The following is an 18,411-nucleotide window of genomic DNA, read 5'->3' as shown; positions in this document are numbered from 1 at the left end:
TACAGAAAATCTCTGTACTATCTCTCTGGCCCCATGACTAACTTTATTATATAACAGGTAGATAGTGAACGGTATAAACTGACTCAAAAGTACCATTGCACATTCATGAAAAAGAAGATTAAATAATTTTATTTTTTAACTTTAAAATTATTCTGTAAAGCTATAGATCAATTCTATGTTAACTAGACACCTAGTTTTATCAATTATAATGAGAAATACATAGGTTTAATACTTCAAGACATTGAATCATTTCAGTATTTTGATGCCATTATGAAAGAAATCAGAAAAGAAAATAAGCAACTTGGATTACAACAAATTAAAAAGCTCTAAAGTCATGCAACTTGCTACCCTATAGATGGATCTGGAAAGCATCATGCTTAGTAAAATGAGTCAAATGAAAAGGGACATGCGCAGAATAATCTCACTGATGTGTGGCATTTAAAGACACATAGAATATGAATAACCAATGCTGAAAGCCAATAGAAATGAAGAGCATGAGAACAAGGGGAGGTCATATAGGTCAGGAACAGGATCTTGACAATGATAGAGAAAAGTGATCACTCTGGAAAGGGTGAGGTGTTAACAAGATTTTAAGTGACATGCATGATACCCTATAAATTAAAGTTTTATACACCACAGTGCTTAAAAGAGCATGTAGTAGAGGCTAAGGAGAAAAAGGAAAATAGTGCCAGTCTTAGAGGCAGGCTGGGAAACAAGAAGGAAATTGGGGACAGTCGTAGAGAAAGGTATACACTGGCAATATGAATGGTGTTAGAATGTTGTATGCCTGAAAGTCAATCATGAACTTTGTATGACTGAACTCAATCAAACTTACTTTGAAATTTTGTAATTCACATAATTTGATTTTTAAAAGATTTTTTAAAAGTTAGAGATTAGGTGGTTTGACGTAACTTGAACTAGCTAGTCCTGCCCCCCCAGTTAGAGGGGGAAATAAGAGAGGCACCAGGACCAAACAGGTGCAAGACTACTAAGTAGTAGGCTAGATACAGAGGGGACCATACATTCTAGCAACTCTGGGGGTAAGGGAAGAGGATATGGGAGGTAGGACAAAAACGGAGAAGTAGGGAGGACAATTTGGTGATGGGAATCCCCTCTGATTTTATGTAAATATGTACCTAAATATTATTGTCAACAATATGTAAGCCACTATGATCAAAATAAAAATTATATTAAAAAAATTGAAAAATAAAGTTAGAGATTACAACTTTTTCTCTAATTTTTCAAAGAACAAAAACAATCCATGCTGGAGTATATGTGGGGATAAAGGGACTCTCATTCACTGCTGGTTGGAATGCCATCTAGTCCAGCCTTCCTGGAAAACAATATGGATATTTCTCAAAAAAAACCTGGAAGTTGATGGGGCCAGAGAGATAGCATGGGGGTGGTGCTTTTGCCTTGCATGCAGAAGGATGGTGGGTCGAATCCTGGCATCCCATATAATCTCCAGATCCAGCCAGGAGTTATTTCTGAGCAGAGTCAGGAGTAACCCCTGAACGCTGCCCAGTGTGACCCCTCCCCCCCCAAAAAAAAAACCTTGAAAGTTGAGATTCCTTATGATCCAGCAATGTTACTCTTAGGTATATATCCTAGAATACAAACACACAATACAAAAATTCCCTTTGCACCCATTTATTCCTTGTAGCACTGTTTTCAATAGCCAAATTGGAAGCAACCCAGGTGCCTGAAAACAGTTGAATGGCTAAAGAAACTGTGGTGCATCTACAAAATAGAATACTATGCAGCCATGAGGAAATAAAACTAGGTCATGAAATTTTCTTACGAACACAGGCATTATTATGCTGAGTGAAATGAGTCAGAGGGAGAGGGATATACATGAAATAATCTGGGGAATATAAGGAAAATAAAAGATAATGTGGGGAAAATATCCAGAGACAATAGAGATGAAGATTAAGAGGACTAATCCATAGGCTAGTGCAGTTAGAGTAGAGAAGGATCTATTATGAAAGTGACTTGCATGGTGTCCTTTCATCAACAGTGCAAGAGAAAGAGAGCGAAGTAAAATGCCTGCCCCGGAAGCAGGCAGGGGAGGGTGGGTTAGAGGGAAGAGGCCGTCAGTGAGGGTAAGATGGCAAATGTTGACATAGGTGGTGGGAAATGTGCACTGTTGAAGGTACGTTGTATGACTATAACTCATTCATGAAAAATTTATCTGTGAAAAATCTGTAGCATGAACAATTTTATAAATATTGTATTTAAATAATTTTTTTTCAAAATTGAAAATTTTCTGTCTAAAAAGACATAATGACAAAAAGAAATAAATAGTCCAAGTTAATAATAAAAACTATTGGAAAGTGAATAAACACCTTATCAAAGACAATAAGATGGGCAAATAATATATAAAAAGTGCTCTTTATTACATAATCATGAAAAATATAATTAAAACAGTCATGATATTTCATCTCAGACATAAAATTGTCAGGCACACAGATAATAAATATAACAAGTATTGCAAAGATGTAAGTGAGAAAGAACCTTTATCTACTGTGGCAGCAATGTTGATTGGGCCAGACCTATAGAAAACTGTGTAGACTTCTGTAAGAATTTAGAACTGAGATTTCAGACAATACAGACATTCAACTCCTTGGCATCTACTCAAAAGGTAAAAAAAATAACCACTATTTTGAAAAGATATTTGTATTTCAATGTTAATTGCAAATATATATATTTTAATAGCCAATATCTAAAACAACTCAAGTGTCCAAGCACAGATGAGTCATTTAGGAAACTGTGTTTTAAATATACAATGGAATACATCTCATTATATATATATATATATATATATATATATATATATATATATATGCATAATAGAAATAATGGTTGATGTTTGTAAGAAATAATGAAATGTGATGCAACTTTCTTTATATGGATCAAAATATAGAGTATTATGTTGAATGAGGTTGGAGAATAGCTAATTATTTTTTCAGGTGTGGAGTAAAATGTGATTTTAAAATACAGTAACAAATTTCTAGAGGTGATAGAGCCCGGGAATTCACAAAAATTGGTTTATCAAGCTGTGATGTCTATGTAGGGGGTTCACATATCTTTGGTGGAATAAAAGATGACACACTTATGGTTGTTATGGTGTTAGAATACTGTATGCATGAAACTGATAAATAGTATTATAAATTACTGTGCCTCAGCAAGAATTAGAAAGAGGGCTCTTTGCTGGCATTCAAGTAAGACTTGGTTACCAATGTAAATACCAGGAAATAATGCTCAATTTCTAAAATTTATAATATTTAAATCACGATTACCAAGAGATTTTTAAAGAATAAAACATTTATTCTGCAAGACAAACCCACCAATTCTGGTACCTAAATACTATGGTAAACTATGTATATCCACCATAGAATAAGAAATTAACACAACAAAGGTAAAGGTAAAACAATAAAAAGCAATTCAATTATGTAACTAAGACAAATAGGAGAGGAAATTCAGAGAATGACTTAAATCTCACAGAGAAATCTATTATGATAGAGTTATAAGTTGATATATCACATTTGATAAAGAGGGGTATATACTATTACTTATTGAAGTTAATTTATACTCCAGAGAAATGGTATGAAATAAATCTCTTTAGAGGATCTGTTGAATACAGAGGAGACATTTAATATCATAAATTAATTATTTAACTGTAAGAATAAAACATCTATATCTAGCTTTCTATCTCCACAATAAATCTATCCATGTCACAAACCCGCTTAACTTCTATTCTAAAGAACAAAATACCTTATAATTAAATATGTGAAGAAATTGAGATGCATAGAATTGTTGGACACATTGTTCTAAAATAAAAATAAGTCACTTTTAAGTGCCTATATTTACATGATAAGTTCTACTCACAGATATTAGACTATGGAGTAAGCCACAATGAAAAGAAAATTGGAGTAAGCCACAATGAAAAGATAATAGAATGTTTTTATATCTTGCATTCTTATATTTTTTAGTCAATACAATAGAAAACTGAATCCATATTATAAATATCATCATATCAAAAAAATGGTGAATCCAATTACAATCTTATTCATTCGTTAACTATTTAAATCCTCTATACATCACCCAAAAAATTACCCATTAACAATTTCTGTGTTTAAGATTGAGATTTACCAGTTTTTTTTCATTATAACTTTCTCATCAGTTTCTTAATTCCCTGCTTAATTTCTTTTGTTCTGACACCATAAACAATTGGGTTCAGAGCTGGGGGGATGAGATGATGCAGGATGTTGAGCAGGATGGGAACATCTGGGGGAATTTTTTTCCTGGCCAGATTAGTGATGACCAAAACTAGTAAGACTGTGCTGAAGAAGAGAATTAGTATAAAATGAGACCCACAAGTGCCTAGAGCTTTGGCCATAGCTCCCTCAGCTTTGATCTTCAGTACAGCTTTCAAGATGAAAGAGTAGGAAAGAATAATAAGCAAGAGATCAGAACCCAGTAAAGTCCACCCTACCACAAACTGGTAGATTCGATTGAAAGTGATATTATCACAAGAGAGTTTAGACACAGATAGGTTAGTGCAGATGCAATTTTTAATAATATTATCTGCACAGTATCTAAGTCTGGAAGAAAGTATTGGAATAGGCATAGTGAGAAGGCAATTCCGAGCTACAACAAAAATGGTGGCTCTAGCTACAAATTGGTCAGTAATAATAGATGAATACCTGAGTGGGTGGCAGATAGCCACATAGCGGTCATAGGCCATGACCATAAATGTGCAAGACTCCATAGTCAGAAAACTGTTCATGACAAACATTTGTAGGAAGCAAGCAGAGAAACTGATAGATTTGTTGTCAAACAAAAAAATGTCCAAAACCTTAGGTATAACTGTAAGACAGAGCACAATGTCCAGCAGAGAGAGAAGGCTGAGCAGGTAATACATAGGTTCATGCAGAGAGGAATCCAACCAGATCGTTATCAGAAGTGTGGCATTGGCCGCCATGGCCAAGAGGAAGAGAAGGCTGAGCGGCAAAGAAAGCCAATGCTGCCAATTCTGGTAATTAGGGAAGCAGATAAGAAGGAACTCAGAGATTGGTGTATAGGAGTTGTTGCTCTGTGATGCCATGTGCTGTATCATAATCACAAATGAAACTTCAGAAAACCTTGGAAATTAGGGCAAGAATAAACCCATACAGATAAATAAACACATCTGAGGAAGTTGTTCTTTTTCCAACAAATTATTTCAAAAAATGATAGCTATTTTGAGGCACTGTTTTAGATACTAAATAAAGTTAATCATTCTGTTAACAATTTTCTAAATTGAATAATACAATCTTATGAATCATCAAAAATACTATATTGAAATATAACATTATTTCCTGGTTATCTATGTAATTTTATTTATGAGTCTTACTCTTAAAGTCTCACAACATTTTTGATATATTGCACAACTGTGCTCTTTACAAGTAAGTGCTAGTTATTCCAAATTTAAAGAGTAATTAATAGGCAAAGGTAATTAAAGTCACTTTGCTAAGATCACAGTGGCAAAGTCATAAATAGAAACTACAAATTTACAGTTTATTCTCTTAGACATCTTTACTAAAATATTATCTAATTACAAATATTATTTAATATAATCTAAATTATAACCTAATTTCTAAATATAAACATAAAATAATACTCTTAGATACTTAACTTTTCTTAATGAGAAACACTTATGTAAACCCTATATATATATATATATATATATATATATATATATATATAAACTATATGCTGTATACATATAACCTGTTCTTGTCCTTCCTGCAAGAGAGGAAATGAATAGGTAATAGAGAAGTCAGGTCTACCTGTATCACTAGAAAATATATGACTTCTTTAGATCTATGACTACCAGGATATATTATATTATTATAGGATCCAAAAGAGAAATATAGTTTGATATAATAAAAGTTTTATTTTAAATTTCCTAATATGAGGGGCTGGAGAGAAAATATAGTGGGTAGAGTGCTTGCCTTGCATGTTGCTGACATAGGTTTGATCTCCAGTATCCGACATAGTCCATCATTACTGCCAGGAGTGATTCCTGAGTGCAGAACTAGGAGAGATCCCTGAGCATCATCACTGTGTGTGACCCTCCCCAAAAAACATTTTTTAAAAGTTTTCTAATGTGTAGAGCAAACAGTTGAGATAAGAATAATTTTCAGAAATTGGCAATTTGGACTAACATATAAGGTGCAATTCAGAGTAAAGGTAGCAGTTTTTATTTTTATCTAAATTGGAGTCTTCATCCAATAGTCACAAACCCAGACCAAATATGTTTCCAGAGGTTCCATAGTCAGTTATAAAAAATATCAGAAACTTACTAACTAAATAGCCTTTTATATAGGTGCCATTATAATGACTGAGTTAAAACATTGGTAGATACATGTTAATAGCACCTTTCCTTTTTTATTCTGAGTAGTTGGTCTCACATCGCTTTTATAATCTATGAGCATAATCTTCCTGGAGTCAATTCAGATTCACTTTCCTGAGAGATAGATGCCAGTTACTGAAAGCTAAGAAGTAAACTTAAATATTTGAAAAAAAAAAAAAAAAACAGGATAGAACTTGGGATAAATAACTTTTCCCTTTATTTTCCTACTACCACTTTCCATAAAATCTATAGTAGTATTTATATCAAAATATAGTGTGATACATATATATATAAGTTTAAAACACATTATTTACCGTAAAAATCATTGGAAACATTTGAAAATAATTAAAAATATTATTTACCTAATATACACAAATATTATCTATTTAATTTAAAGAAAACATTTGGAATTAAAGAATATCCCAATTACATCTCAGGAGGTTCAAGGAGCCACTCTGATAGTTGGACAAACTGGCCAGAGATGATTTAATGTTAAAGCCCCATGATGCAGCACTACTCAGACTCATAGTTCCAAGGATAACTTGGGTCAAACCCAATGGTACCCAGGACATCTGAGTCTAATCACACCAGTGTCTAGTGTGGTAATTAGTTCCAGAAACTAAACCAGGATCCCACATAAGCAAAGCATGTAGTGTAACTCTAACTCTTGTACTATATCCCCAGCCCCTACAGTTGAAAATTTTTTTAAGTTAAAGAGCTATTTTGCATTATTTGTTTTTGTGCTACTTTAAAATTCAGACATGTACTTTACACTTGCAGCTTACCTCCGTTATACTTAACCATATCCCGAGCACTCAGTAATTATATGACTATAGTTCATAATATACAACAACACAGCTTTGGAAAGCTAAAATTTTGGAAAATTAATTATTCATCATTTGTTTTATTTTAGTTGTGAATTTTCTTTGATGTTGGTCAAATAATTCTTTGACTCATATGCTATATAGCAATTCTTTTGATTTGACTCAATTTCCAAATAAGTTCAAAATTTGTTTTAATTTTCTTAATACTCTAATTTTAGATATTCCTTGGTAAATTGATCTTTCAAACTTCACGGTGGGAATTCCTTTTTTTTTAATCATAGGAAATGCTCCCTGTATTGAAAACTCCTGGATTCTAGATAACACAGTAAAGTATATCAGAGATTTTAAATTTTCCACAAGTTTATTAACTACAATTAGATATAACTCTTTCCTAAATTTCAACATAGGTAGTTATTTCTTTTTAATTAAAGTCACAATTTAACAATAAATAGCAAAATGTAATTAGAGAGAGAAGTCAGAGGGCTGAATGCATGTTCTTCATCCTGAACTTCAGGTTTGATCACTAACAGTGCTTGGAGTGGCACCTCCTGTCTCATCCAAAAAAGATAAAAGAAAATATATCTGTATATCTCCAAATGCAATCACAAGAATGTATCTGGAGAAGATTGAAATGACACATATTCTTTCATGTAAGGTACATTTGGGGACTATTTTAACATAAAGTGGCAACAAATATAGAGGTTCAAAAGCTATAATATAAATTATAAAACTATCCTATATAAAATAAGCCTTATTATAACACTATTCAGAAACTATTTATTTTATTAGACAACACAAACTTACCGATGGTCAGATTCTAATAACTGTAAAGATAAGGCATATTTGCAAACCCAGCTGCTTTGTTTCCAATATATTATTGTGCATGATAAACTAAAAATAAAAAATTAACTTTGTAATCTATCTACAATCTTCTAGAGAACATTGAAACAGTATTCAGTTTCAGGTATGAAAGTAATACAGAGCAATCAAACAAGCAGGTCAGGAAGAAATCCAGGTAATATAACCAAAACAGGTAAAATTTCTGGTCTTATCCTATGCTTCTTGTAGAATTTTTAGTTGAAAATGTATATTCCTGCTCTGCAATTACCATGGGCAATAATAAAGTTGATTTCTTCCATTTAATTTCAGAACCCTCATTCTTTCCTCTTATAAATTTGATTCTTCCAAATTACTCTAATTCTAAAAAATAAATGTCCCTATGTGAAAGCTGTTTGAATAAAATCTAAATATTTAGGACCCAACCTGCTGTAAGATTATAAAATGAATCTATTCTCCTTTCTTATTTTGAAAACCTAGAACTCAACATACCCCCTTATTCTCTTCTTTATAATTTCCAAGGCTCAAAATAGAACTTAAAGTAGAGATTAAAGAGGTTGTACTGTGTTTATACTATTTATAACTGTTTGCTAAGCAAATGGCCCCAGTTCTTCAGAGACCCAAGGCTATTTTCATTTCCCCATGCTCCATTCTGTCCTTTCTTCCCCAAAGCCCACAATAGTAAGGCCCCCTGGAAATAAAACAAAGGGAGATAAGAATCTTGGGGAGAAATGGAGCAAAAAATAGTACAGAAAAAAAATTCAATATAGAATAGTGGTGAACAGCACCAAAAAAAGAACATAGGTCTCTAAAAAACAAACATTTCTAAACATATGACAAAAATACATGTCGAATATTAATTGTACTATTGAAACAAGTATATTTAAATTAGAATTTAATAACATTCCTAAATTAAGTTATAGTTATAAAAATAGAACTTATTTTATTTAAAGGCCATGTATCACATAGTTGACATAGTTGATCATAATACATTTGTCTCCAGGTAAGTGAAAGTCAAAATATTAAAAAGACAATAGAATGAAAAGGAAGGAAGGAGGGAAGGAAGGAAGGAAATAAGGGAGAAAGAAAGGGAGGGAGGAAGGAAGCTAAGAAGGGAGGAAGAAAGGGATGTAGGGAGGGATTAGGGAGAAAGGATGGAGGGAGGGAGGAAGGAAGGGGGAAGAAAGGGAATGAGGAAGAGAGGAAACTAAGAAGGGAGAAAGAAAGGAAGGGAAAACAAAGGAAGGAAGGAGGAAAAAAGGAAGAAAAGAAAGAAAAAAGGAAGGAAGGAGGAAGGATGGAAGGAAGGCAAGGAGAAAGGGAGGGAAAAGGAAGGGAGGGAGGAAGAGAGGAAGCTAAGAAGAGAGGAAGAAATGGAGAAAAAAGGAAGGAGAAAGTAAGGAAAGAAGGAAGGAAGGAAAGATGAAGGAAGGTAGAGAAGTGAAGGAAGGAAGGAAGAAGGGATGAAAGAAGAAAGGAAGGAAGGAAGAGAGGGAGGAAGGAAGGAAGAAAGGAAGGAAGGAAGAGAAAGAGAGATGAAGGAAGGAAGAAAAAGAGAGGAAGGAAGGTAGGAAGGAGAGAAAAAGGAAGGGAGGAAGGAGAGAAAAAGGAAAGGAGGAAGGAAGGAATGGAGGAAGCTAAGAAGAGAGGAAGGGAGGAAGGGAGGAAAGAAGGAAGAAAAGAAAGAAGGAAGGGGGAGGAGGGAGGATAGAAGAAATGAAGTTAGGAAGGGAGGAAGGGAGGGGAGGAGGAAGGAAGGGAGGATGAGAAGAAAAGAAGCTAGGAAGGGAGAAATGTATGAAAGGAGAAAGAACAAACGGACAACGGAATTGAAGGAAGGAAGGAAAGAAGGAAGGAGCAAAGAAGGAAAGGAGGAAGCAAAGAAGGAATGGAGGAAGAAAGAGGGAGGATGGAAGGAAAAGAGAAAAGAAGGGAGAAAAAATAAAGGAAGGAAGAGAACAGGAAGTAAGGAAGGAAAAGAAAGGAAGGAAGCTAGGAATAAAGAAAGGAAAGAAGAGAGGAAAGAAGGAAGAAAAGAAGGAAGAAAGAAAGGAAGAGACAAGAAAGGAAGCTAGGAAGCAAGAAAGGAAAGAAGAAAGCAAGGAAGGAAGGAAGCTAAAAAAGAAGGAAGAGAAAAAATGAAGGGAGGAAAGAAGGAAGGAAAGAAGGGAGGAACCTAAAAAGGGAGGGAGGGACTAAGGAAGGAAGGAAGGGGAGGAAGGGTGGGAGGGAAGAATGAAGTTAGAAGGAAGAAAGGAAGGGAGGGAGGGAAAGAAGAATGGGAGGACAGGGAGAAGGAAAGAAGCTAGAAGGGAGAAATGTATGAAAGGAGGAAGGAATGAACAAAAGAAGGAAGGAAGGAAGAAGGAAGGAAAAAAACAAATATATGAAGGAATAAAGGAAGGAAGGAATAAACTAAGGAAGGAGCAAAGAAGGAAAGGAGGAAACAAAGAAGAAAAGGAGGAAGGAAGAAAGGGAGGACAGAAGAAAAGGAGGAAGAAAGGGAGAAAGAAGAAAGAAAGGAAGAAAGTACGGAAGACAGAAAGAAGAAAGAATAAGAAAAACAAAGAAGCGAATAAAAACAAAGAAGAGAGGAAGGATGGAAAGGAGGAAGGAATGGAAGGACAGAAGGAGAAAGAAAAGGAAAAAGTTAAATCGAAAGTACAGCAGCAAGAAAAATTGTGAAAATCATTACATCTTGCAATGCGTTCATTAAGTCATTGTCAGAAGATTTAGTAAGCTCTTTGTTCCTAGTTGATAGTTTTATTATTTCTTTTGTTTCTGAAAATGGCTTCAAATACACATTACATCTAAATTAGTGTGTTCTATAAGGGTAACAGTAATAAAAATAAATCATAGTTCTTGTGAGGCCAGAAATAAATGCATGCACATGGTCCAGAAATTCAAAGCACTATTCCTGGTATTGCTTTTTTTTTGGGGGGGGGGTATGTTTTCAACTACATTCTGGAAGTATGAGAAAGTGAGGACGGTGCCTGCACTCACTCCAAAAAAGTTCCTTAGATGTCATCCTGGAGATTTGGCCATATTGGTGTCTTTGCAGAGAGCCACAGAATTTTCCTATACATGGATGTACATGGAATCTATTATGCTGAGTGAAATAAGTCAGAGAGAGAGAGAAAAACGCAGAATGGTCTCACTCATCTATGGGTTTTAAGAAAAATGAAAGACACCCTTGTAATAATAATTTTCAGACACAAAAGAGAAAAGAGCTGGAAGTTCCAGCTCACCTCAGGAAGCTCACCACAAAGAGTGATGAGTTTAGTTAGAGAAATAACTACATTTTGAACTGTCCTAATATTGAGAATGTATGAGGGAAATGTAGAGCCTGTTTAGGGTACAGGCGGGGGTTGGGTGGGGAGGAGGGTGATTTGGGACTTGGGTGATGGGAATGTTGCACTGGTGATGGGTGGTGTTCCTTTTATGACTGAAACCCAAACACAATCATGTATGTAATCAAGGTGTTTAAATAAAAAAAAATTAAAAAAAAAAAAAAAAAAAAGAATTAATTGTAGATAATAGATGCAGCAGAGGTGGCTTTGGCAGGTTGGACACTTAGCCTCTCCTCTCCTCCTTAGATTGTCAGTTTTTAGCTGTATGACCAACATATTATAATTTTTCATAGCTTGGCTTACATCTCTTTTGAAAACTGGAATTAGCGAGGTGTAGACGTGGCAACTACATTTGTAACACTAAAGTCTTTTTATAAGAGCAGCTATAAGAAGTAGACCACGATAAATAGCATTTTATGAATATATTATTTTCTCTTCTGCCACATAAAGTAGCTAAATAAAAAAAGAATTATAAGTGAAACATTATTATTAAATACAGAGCATGAGGGAGTACAGTAGACAGAGCATTTACCTTGCACACAACCAACCTAGATGGATACCTAGCATACCAGATGGTCCCCTTAATCCACCATGAGTGTTTCCTGAGCACAGAGTCAGGAGTAACCCCTGAGCACCACGAGGTATGGCCTCAAAGACAAAACAAATAAACAGAAAACCTTAAATATAGGCATGAGGACAAAAAGTATGGATCAGTGGTCCTCATATGCATGGATATGGAACCATGCATGGACATCAATAATGAGACATGGATTCTGATATGCATAAGACTTAAAGTAATTCTGGGTCTCAGATATAAGAGTGAAGGAAAAATAGAGGATTCTTAATCCCTGTTCATTGTCTTTTATATTTATAGCATATACTTCTAGTTTCAGTATTACAACTCTTTCAGATAATGAGGCATTATTAAGTAAAAATGTCACGTCTACATGTTTTCTCAAGGAATCTTGTGTTTGAATTCAAGTAAGTACTGACTTAGAGTGATGCTTAGTTGGAAGGTAATTGTTTTACTTTGCATTTCCAACTTCACTCTGTATTCTCAATGAAATGAAAGATTTCAGAGAATTTCCTACAACTTCCTTGCTTGATTTACTGTATATGTGCTAAAACCAAATATGGCAACTCAGGAACATTTTAAATGATAAATTATGAAGAATAATGATAATTATATAGCATACATTATATAATATGATACAACTAAATTATAATATATATTATATGATATATAAATATATTTTACATTATATATCATATTACATATATTATATATTTACATAGTATATTATATATTATATTCTCTAGTATATAATATAAAATATCATAATATATTATATTCTATACATTAATACAATATTATATAATTATATATAATATATACCACATTATATATTATAATATTTTATTATGTATTGATTTATATATAATATATCATATTAATATTTTTTTAAATTTATTTAAACACCTTAATTACATACATGATTGTGTTTGGGTTTCAGTCATGTAAAGAACACCACCCATCACCAGTGCAACATTCCCATCACCAATGTCCCAAGTCTCCCTTCACCCCACCCGACCCCCGCCTGTACTCTAGACAGGCTCTCCATTTTCCTCATACATTCTCATTATTAGGACAGTTCAAAATGTAGTTATTTCCCTAACTAAACTCATCACTCTTTGTGGTGAGCTTCCTGAGGTGAGCTGGAACTTCCAGCTCTTTTCTCTTTTGTGTCTGAAAATTATTATTACAAGGGTGTCTTTCAATTTTCTTAAAACCCATAGATGAGTGAGACCATTCTGCGTTTTTCTCTCTCTCTCTGACTTATTTCACTCAGCATAATAGATTCCGTGTACATCCATGTATAGGAAAATTTCATGACTTCATCTCTCCTGACAGCTGCATAATATTCCATTGTGTATATGTACCACAGTTTCTTTAGCCATTTGTCCGTTGAAGGGCATCTTGGTTGTTTCCAGAGTCTTGCTATGGTAAATAGTGCTGCAATGAATATAGGTGTAAGGAAGGGGTTTTTGTATTGTATTTTTGTGTTCCTAGGGTATATTCCTAGGAGTGGTATAGCTGGATCGTATGGGAGCTCGATTTCCAGTTTTTGGAGGAATCTCCATATCGCTTTCCATAAAGGTTGAACTAGACGGCATTCCCACCAGCAGTGGATAAGAGTTCCTTTCTCTCCACATCCCCGCTAACACTGTTTATTCTCATTCATAATATTTTATTATGTATTGATTTATATATAATATATCATATTAATATTTTATAGTATAATATATCACATTATATATTATGCCATTATATAATATTTAATATTGATTTTAATATTAATGTAATTGATGTAATATTAATCTATATTAATGAAATATATATTATATGTTATTATATATAATAAGGAAATATATACATATTTTTTATTCCACCAAAAATATATGGACCCTTACAAAGACATCCCAACTTGGTAAACCAATTTTTGTGAATTCCCAGGCTCTATCGCCTCTAGAAATGTGTTACTGTATTTTAAAGTTACGTTTTACTCCACATCTGAAAAAATAATTAGCTATTATCCAAACTCATTCACCATAATACTCTATATTTTGATCCATATAAAGAAAATTGCATCACATTTCGTTATTTCTTATAAACATCAACCATTATTTCTATTATGCACATATATACATAATGAGATGTATTCCATTGTGTATTTAAAGCACAGTTTCCTAACTGACTCATCTGTGCTTGGACACTTGAGTTGTTTTAGATATTGGCTATTAAAATATATACATTTGCAATTAACATTGAAATACAAATATCTTTTCAAAATAGTGGCGTTTTTTTTTTTTTTTTTGACCCTTTGGGTAGATGCCAAGGAGTTGAATGTCTGGATTTCTGAGAGCTCAGTTCTTAATTCTTACAGAAGTCTGCACAGTTTTCTATAGGTCTGGCCCAATCAACATTGCTGCCACAGTAGATAAAGGTTCTTTCTCACTTACATCTTTGCCAATGCTTGTTATATTTATTATCTGTCTCCATGACAATTTTATGTCTGAGATGATATATCATGACTGTTTTAATTATTATATTTCATGATTATGTAATAAAGAGCACTTTTTATTATTTTATTTATTTATTTATTATTATTATATTATTTGGCCATCTTATTGTCTTTAAGAAAGTGTTTATTCACTTTCTTTCCAATAGTTTTTATTATTAACTTGGACTAGTTATTTATTTCTTTTTGTCATTATGTCTTTTTAGACAGAAAATTTTCAATTTAAAAAAAAACCTTTTATTTAAATATCATGTTTAAGGTTGTTCATACTACAGCTCTTTCACACATACATTTTTCATGATTGAGTTACAGTCATACAATGTTCAACAACCTTCAACAGTGCACATTTCCCACCACCTATGTCAACATCTACCCACTTACCCTCACTGACGGCCTTTTCCCACTCACCTACCCTTCCCTATCTGCTTCTAGGGCAGGCATTTTACTTCACTTTCATTCTCTTTTCTTTTATGACACTGTGTTTTGCACTGTTGACGAAGGGATACCATGCATGCCACTTGCGCAATAGATCCTTCTCTACTCTAACTGCACTATCCTATGGATTAGTCCTCTTAATCCTTATCTCTATTGTCTCTGGATATTTTTCCCACACTATCTTTTATTTTCCTTATATTCCATAGATGAGTGAGATTATTTCATGTCTATCCCTCTCCCTCTGACTCATTTCACTCAGCATAATAATCTCTATGTCCATAAGAAAATTTCATGAGCTATTTTTTCCCCTCACGGCTGCATAATATTCTATTGTGTAGATGCACCACAGTTTCTTTAGCCACTCAACTGTTTTCAGGCACCTAGGTTGCTTCCAGATACTGGCGATTGAAAAGAGTCCTGCAATGAGCAAAGGGGTGCAAAGGAAATCTTTGTATTGTGATTTTGTGTTTTAGGGTATATCCGCAAAAGTAAAATTGCTGGATCATAAGGAAGCTCAACTTTCAGGGTTTTTTTTTGGGGGGGGGGGCGGGGGTCACACCTGGCAGCGCTCAGGGGTTACTCCTGGCTCTATGCTCAGAAATCGCTCCTGGCAGGTTCTGGAGACCATATGAGAGGCCAGGATTTGAACCACCATCCTTCTGCATGCAAGGTAAAGGTCCTACCTCCATCACCTCCATGCTATCTTTCCGGCCCCATCAATTTCCAGGTTTTGTTTTGTTTTGTTTTTGAGAAATATCCATATTGTTTTTCAGGAAGGCTGGACTAGATGACAATACAAACAGCAGTGAATTAGAGTCCCTTTCTCCCCACATATACTCCAGCATGGATTGCATTTGTTCTTTGAGAGATTCTAGAAAAAAGTTGTAGTTTCTAACTTTTAAAAAATCTTTAAAAAATCAAATTATGTGAATTACAAAATTTCAAAGTAAGTTTGATTGAGTCCAGTCATACAAAGTTCATAGTTGAGTTCAGGCATACAACATTCCAACACCATTCCTTTTGCTAGTGTTTACCTCCCTCTATCACTGTCCCCAATTTCCTTCTTGTTTCTCAGCCTGCCTCTATGACTGGCACTAATTTTTTCTCCTCAACCTCTGCTACATGCTCTTTTAAGCACTGTGGTGTATACAACTGTAACTGATAGGGTATAATGCGTGTCACTTAACCTCTTGCTAACACCTCACCCTTGTCTAGAGTGACCACTTCTCTCTATCATTGTCACAATGATCCGGTTCCTGATCTATATGACCTCCCCTTTTTCTCATGCTCTTCATTTCTGTAGCCTTTCAGCATTGGTTATTCATATGTTATGTCTTTATATGCCATATATCAGTGAGATTATTCTGTGCATGTCCTTTTTCATTAGACTTATTTTACTAAGCATGATGCTTTCCAGATCCATCCATAGGATAGCAAGTTGCATGACTTTAGAACCTTTTAATTTGTTGTAATTCAAGTTGTTTATTTTCTTTTCAGTTTTCTTTCTTAATGGCATCAAAACACTGAAATGATTCAATGTCTTGAAGTATTAAGCCTATGTATTCCTCATTATATTGATAAAACTAGGTATCTAGTTAACCTAGAATTGATCTATAGTTTTGCAGAATAATTTGAAAGTTAAAAAAATAAAATTATTCCATCTTCCTTTTCATGAATGTGCATTGGTTATTGTATATGGTACTTTTAAGTCAGTTAATATTGTTCACTATCTATCTGTTATATAAGAGAGTTAGTCATGAGGCCAGAGAAAAAGTATAGGGATTTTATGTAAAGATATTTATTGGAGTACCAACTTAGTTTTCTATCTTTGTTCACAGATCACTTCTCTCCAGGCCTCGGGAACCATGTAGGTTTTCAGGTATAGAACCTGGGTAAGCTGTATGAAAGGCAAAAATTCCAGGACTCCATATGACCTTATTATTGCACTCTTGCAATCTATATCAAGAAAATCATAGCATTAATTCAAAAGATACAGATTTACTTACTTTCATTGAAGCACTATTTTCAATAGTCTAGATATAGAAAATACTTGAGGCCAACAAAGATGAAAAAATAAAAAAATATGGTATGGCAACTCAAGTCCTAGTTTATTAACTATGTCCATATTGTTTTCCATAAAAGCTGGATCAGTTGACATTCTCACCAGCAGTAAGTGAAGATCCCCCTTTTCCTATCCCCCATATCCATGCTGCACTTGTTACTGAATAATTTTATAATTCATGGTGATTGAATTAAAAAGGGGCTATGGTATATATGTGCAGTGGAATGTTACCAAGCTATAAGAAAATATGAAATCTTGTATTTACTATGATTTGATTGATATAAAAGGAATTATATTAAAATAAATAATTAGGAGAGAAAACAAGGACCAGTGATTTTACTTATATGAGAAAAATAACAAAAGCCAGAAAGTGGAGTATATTTAATGACAACAAATCCTGGATTATGAAACTGAAGTCATTAAATGAGTAGGAGGGTTGAGGAAAATGATAGTCAAAGTGAAAGTTGAGTAGAAGTGATAGCAGGCCAGTAGAAAAGGGTTTTAGACACTTTAGTGATGGTGAAGGGGTAGTAATTTCTGTGTATTAAAACCACAAAAGTAGTACTTGTAAACATGCTAGCTCAACTACAATTAAAATTTATTTTAACGATCATTTTCTGAAATGATAAGAGCTGTAAGAGTGAAATTTTAGTTAAATATTTCAGCCTACATAATGGAGAGTGCATTGTGTGCAAAAGACTACATCTAATATGATCTATAACTGTTATTTATTAAAATAAGAAAATACATTTTCATTTAAAAATTCTTTGTCTAAATGTAGTACAATAGACCACAGGAAAAATTTTAAGATCTGTATCTTTATTACTGGAGGGAGAGTTAATTAAATTGGCAAAACATAGAATCCTATACTTTAAATAAATTAGTAATTCATAGAATATTTTATCTCAAACTGAAAAGCACAGACTTTAGGAACTAGTAGATTTTAAGGCATTGAGTTTTGGCATTAAAAGGCAGAAGCCTAGAATATTTTTTTTTAGTATAAACTCCCCTCTATTTTAACCCTATTAGTTATTCTGAGAATAAATTAGTCCTAAAAATTTGAACTTAGTTATTTTTTTTTTCAGAGGAAAATGCCTTATATATCCTGATGGCTATCAGGCCAAAATACACACATGTTATCCTTCTTGAGGAATAATTGCAAGTTTTCTCTGGATAGTAAACTTAGACAGAATTTGTGAATGATGTGCACATATAAATTATCCTCAAGTCAACTGGATTTTGACCTGTAAGCTAAATAATAAGTTCTACAGTTTGAAAGTTATCCTGATATATTCATGTTTGCATTTAGTTTTAAGTGTCATTAGAAAATGTGGACAGTATACATGACTATACTCAAAGAAGTACATAAAATGAGCCAGAATTGCAAATATTCCCCTCCCTAGGGAAGGACATAGTCATAGAAATA

The 18,411-nt window shown here is 33.7% G+C and overlaps 1 protein-coding gene across 1 annotated transcript; it reads right to left on the bottom strand.

Moving 5' to 3' along the window:
- Positions 1–4,165: 4,165 nt before the first annotated feature.
- On the bottom strand, positions 4,166–5,119 carry LOC126018205 (olfactory receptor 56A4). The gene has a single exon (XM_049780351.1). It carries the CDS (start codon positions 5,117–5,119, stop codon positions 4,166–4,168), a length of 954 nt encoding a protein of 317 aa, XP_049636308.1.
- Between the last annotated feature and the right edge of the window lie 13,292 nt (positions 5,120–18,411).

The sequence above is a fragment of the Suncus etruscus genome, chromosome 9, assembly GCF_024139225.1.
Source record: "Suncus etruscus isolate mSunEtr1 chromosome 9, mSunEtr1.pri.cur, whole genome shotgun sequence".
NCBI lineage: Eukaryota > Metazoa > Chordata > Mammalia > Eulipotyphla > Soricidae > Suncus > Suncus etruscus.
This window is presented reverse-complemented; position numbering and strand designations above follow the sequence as displayed.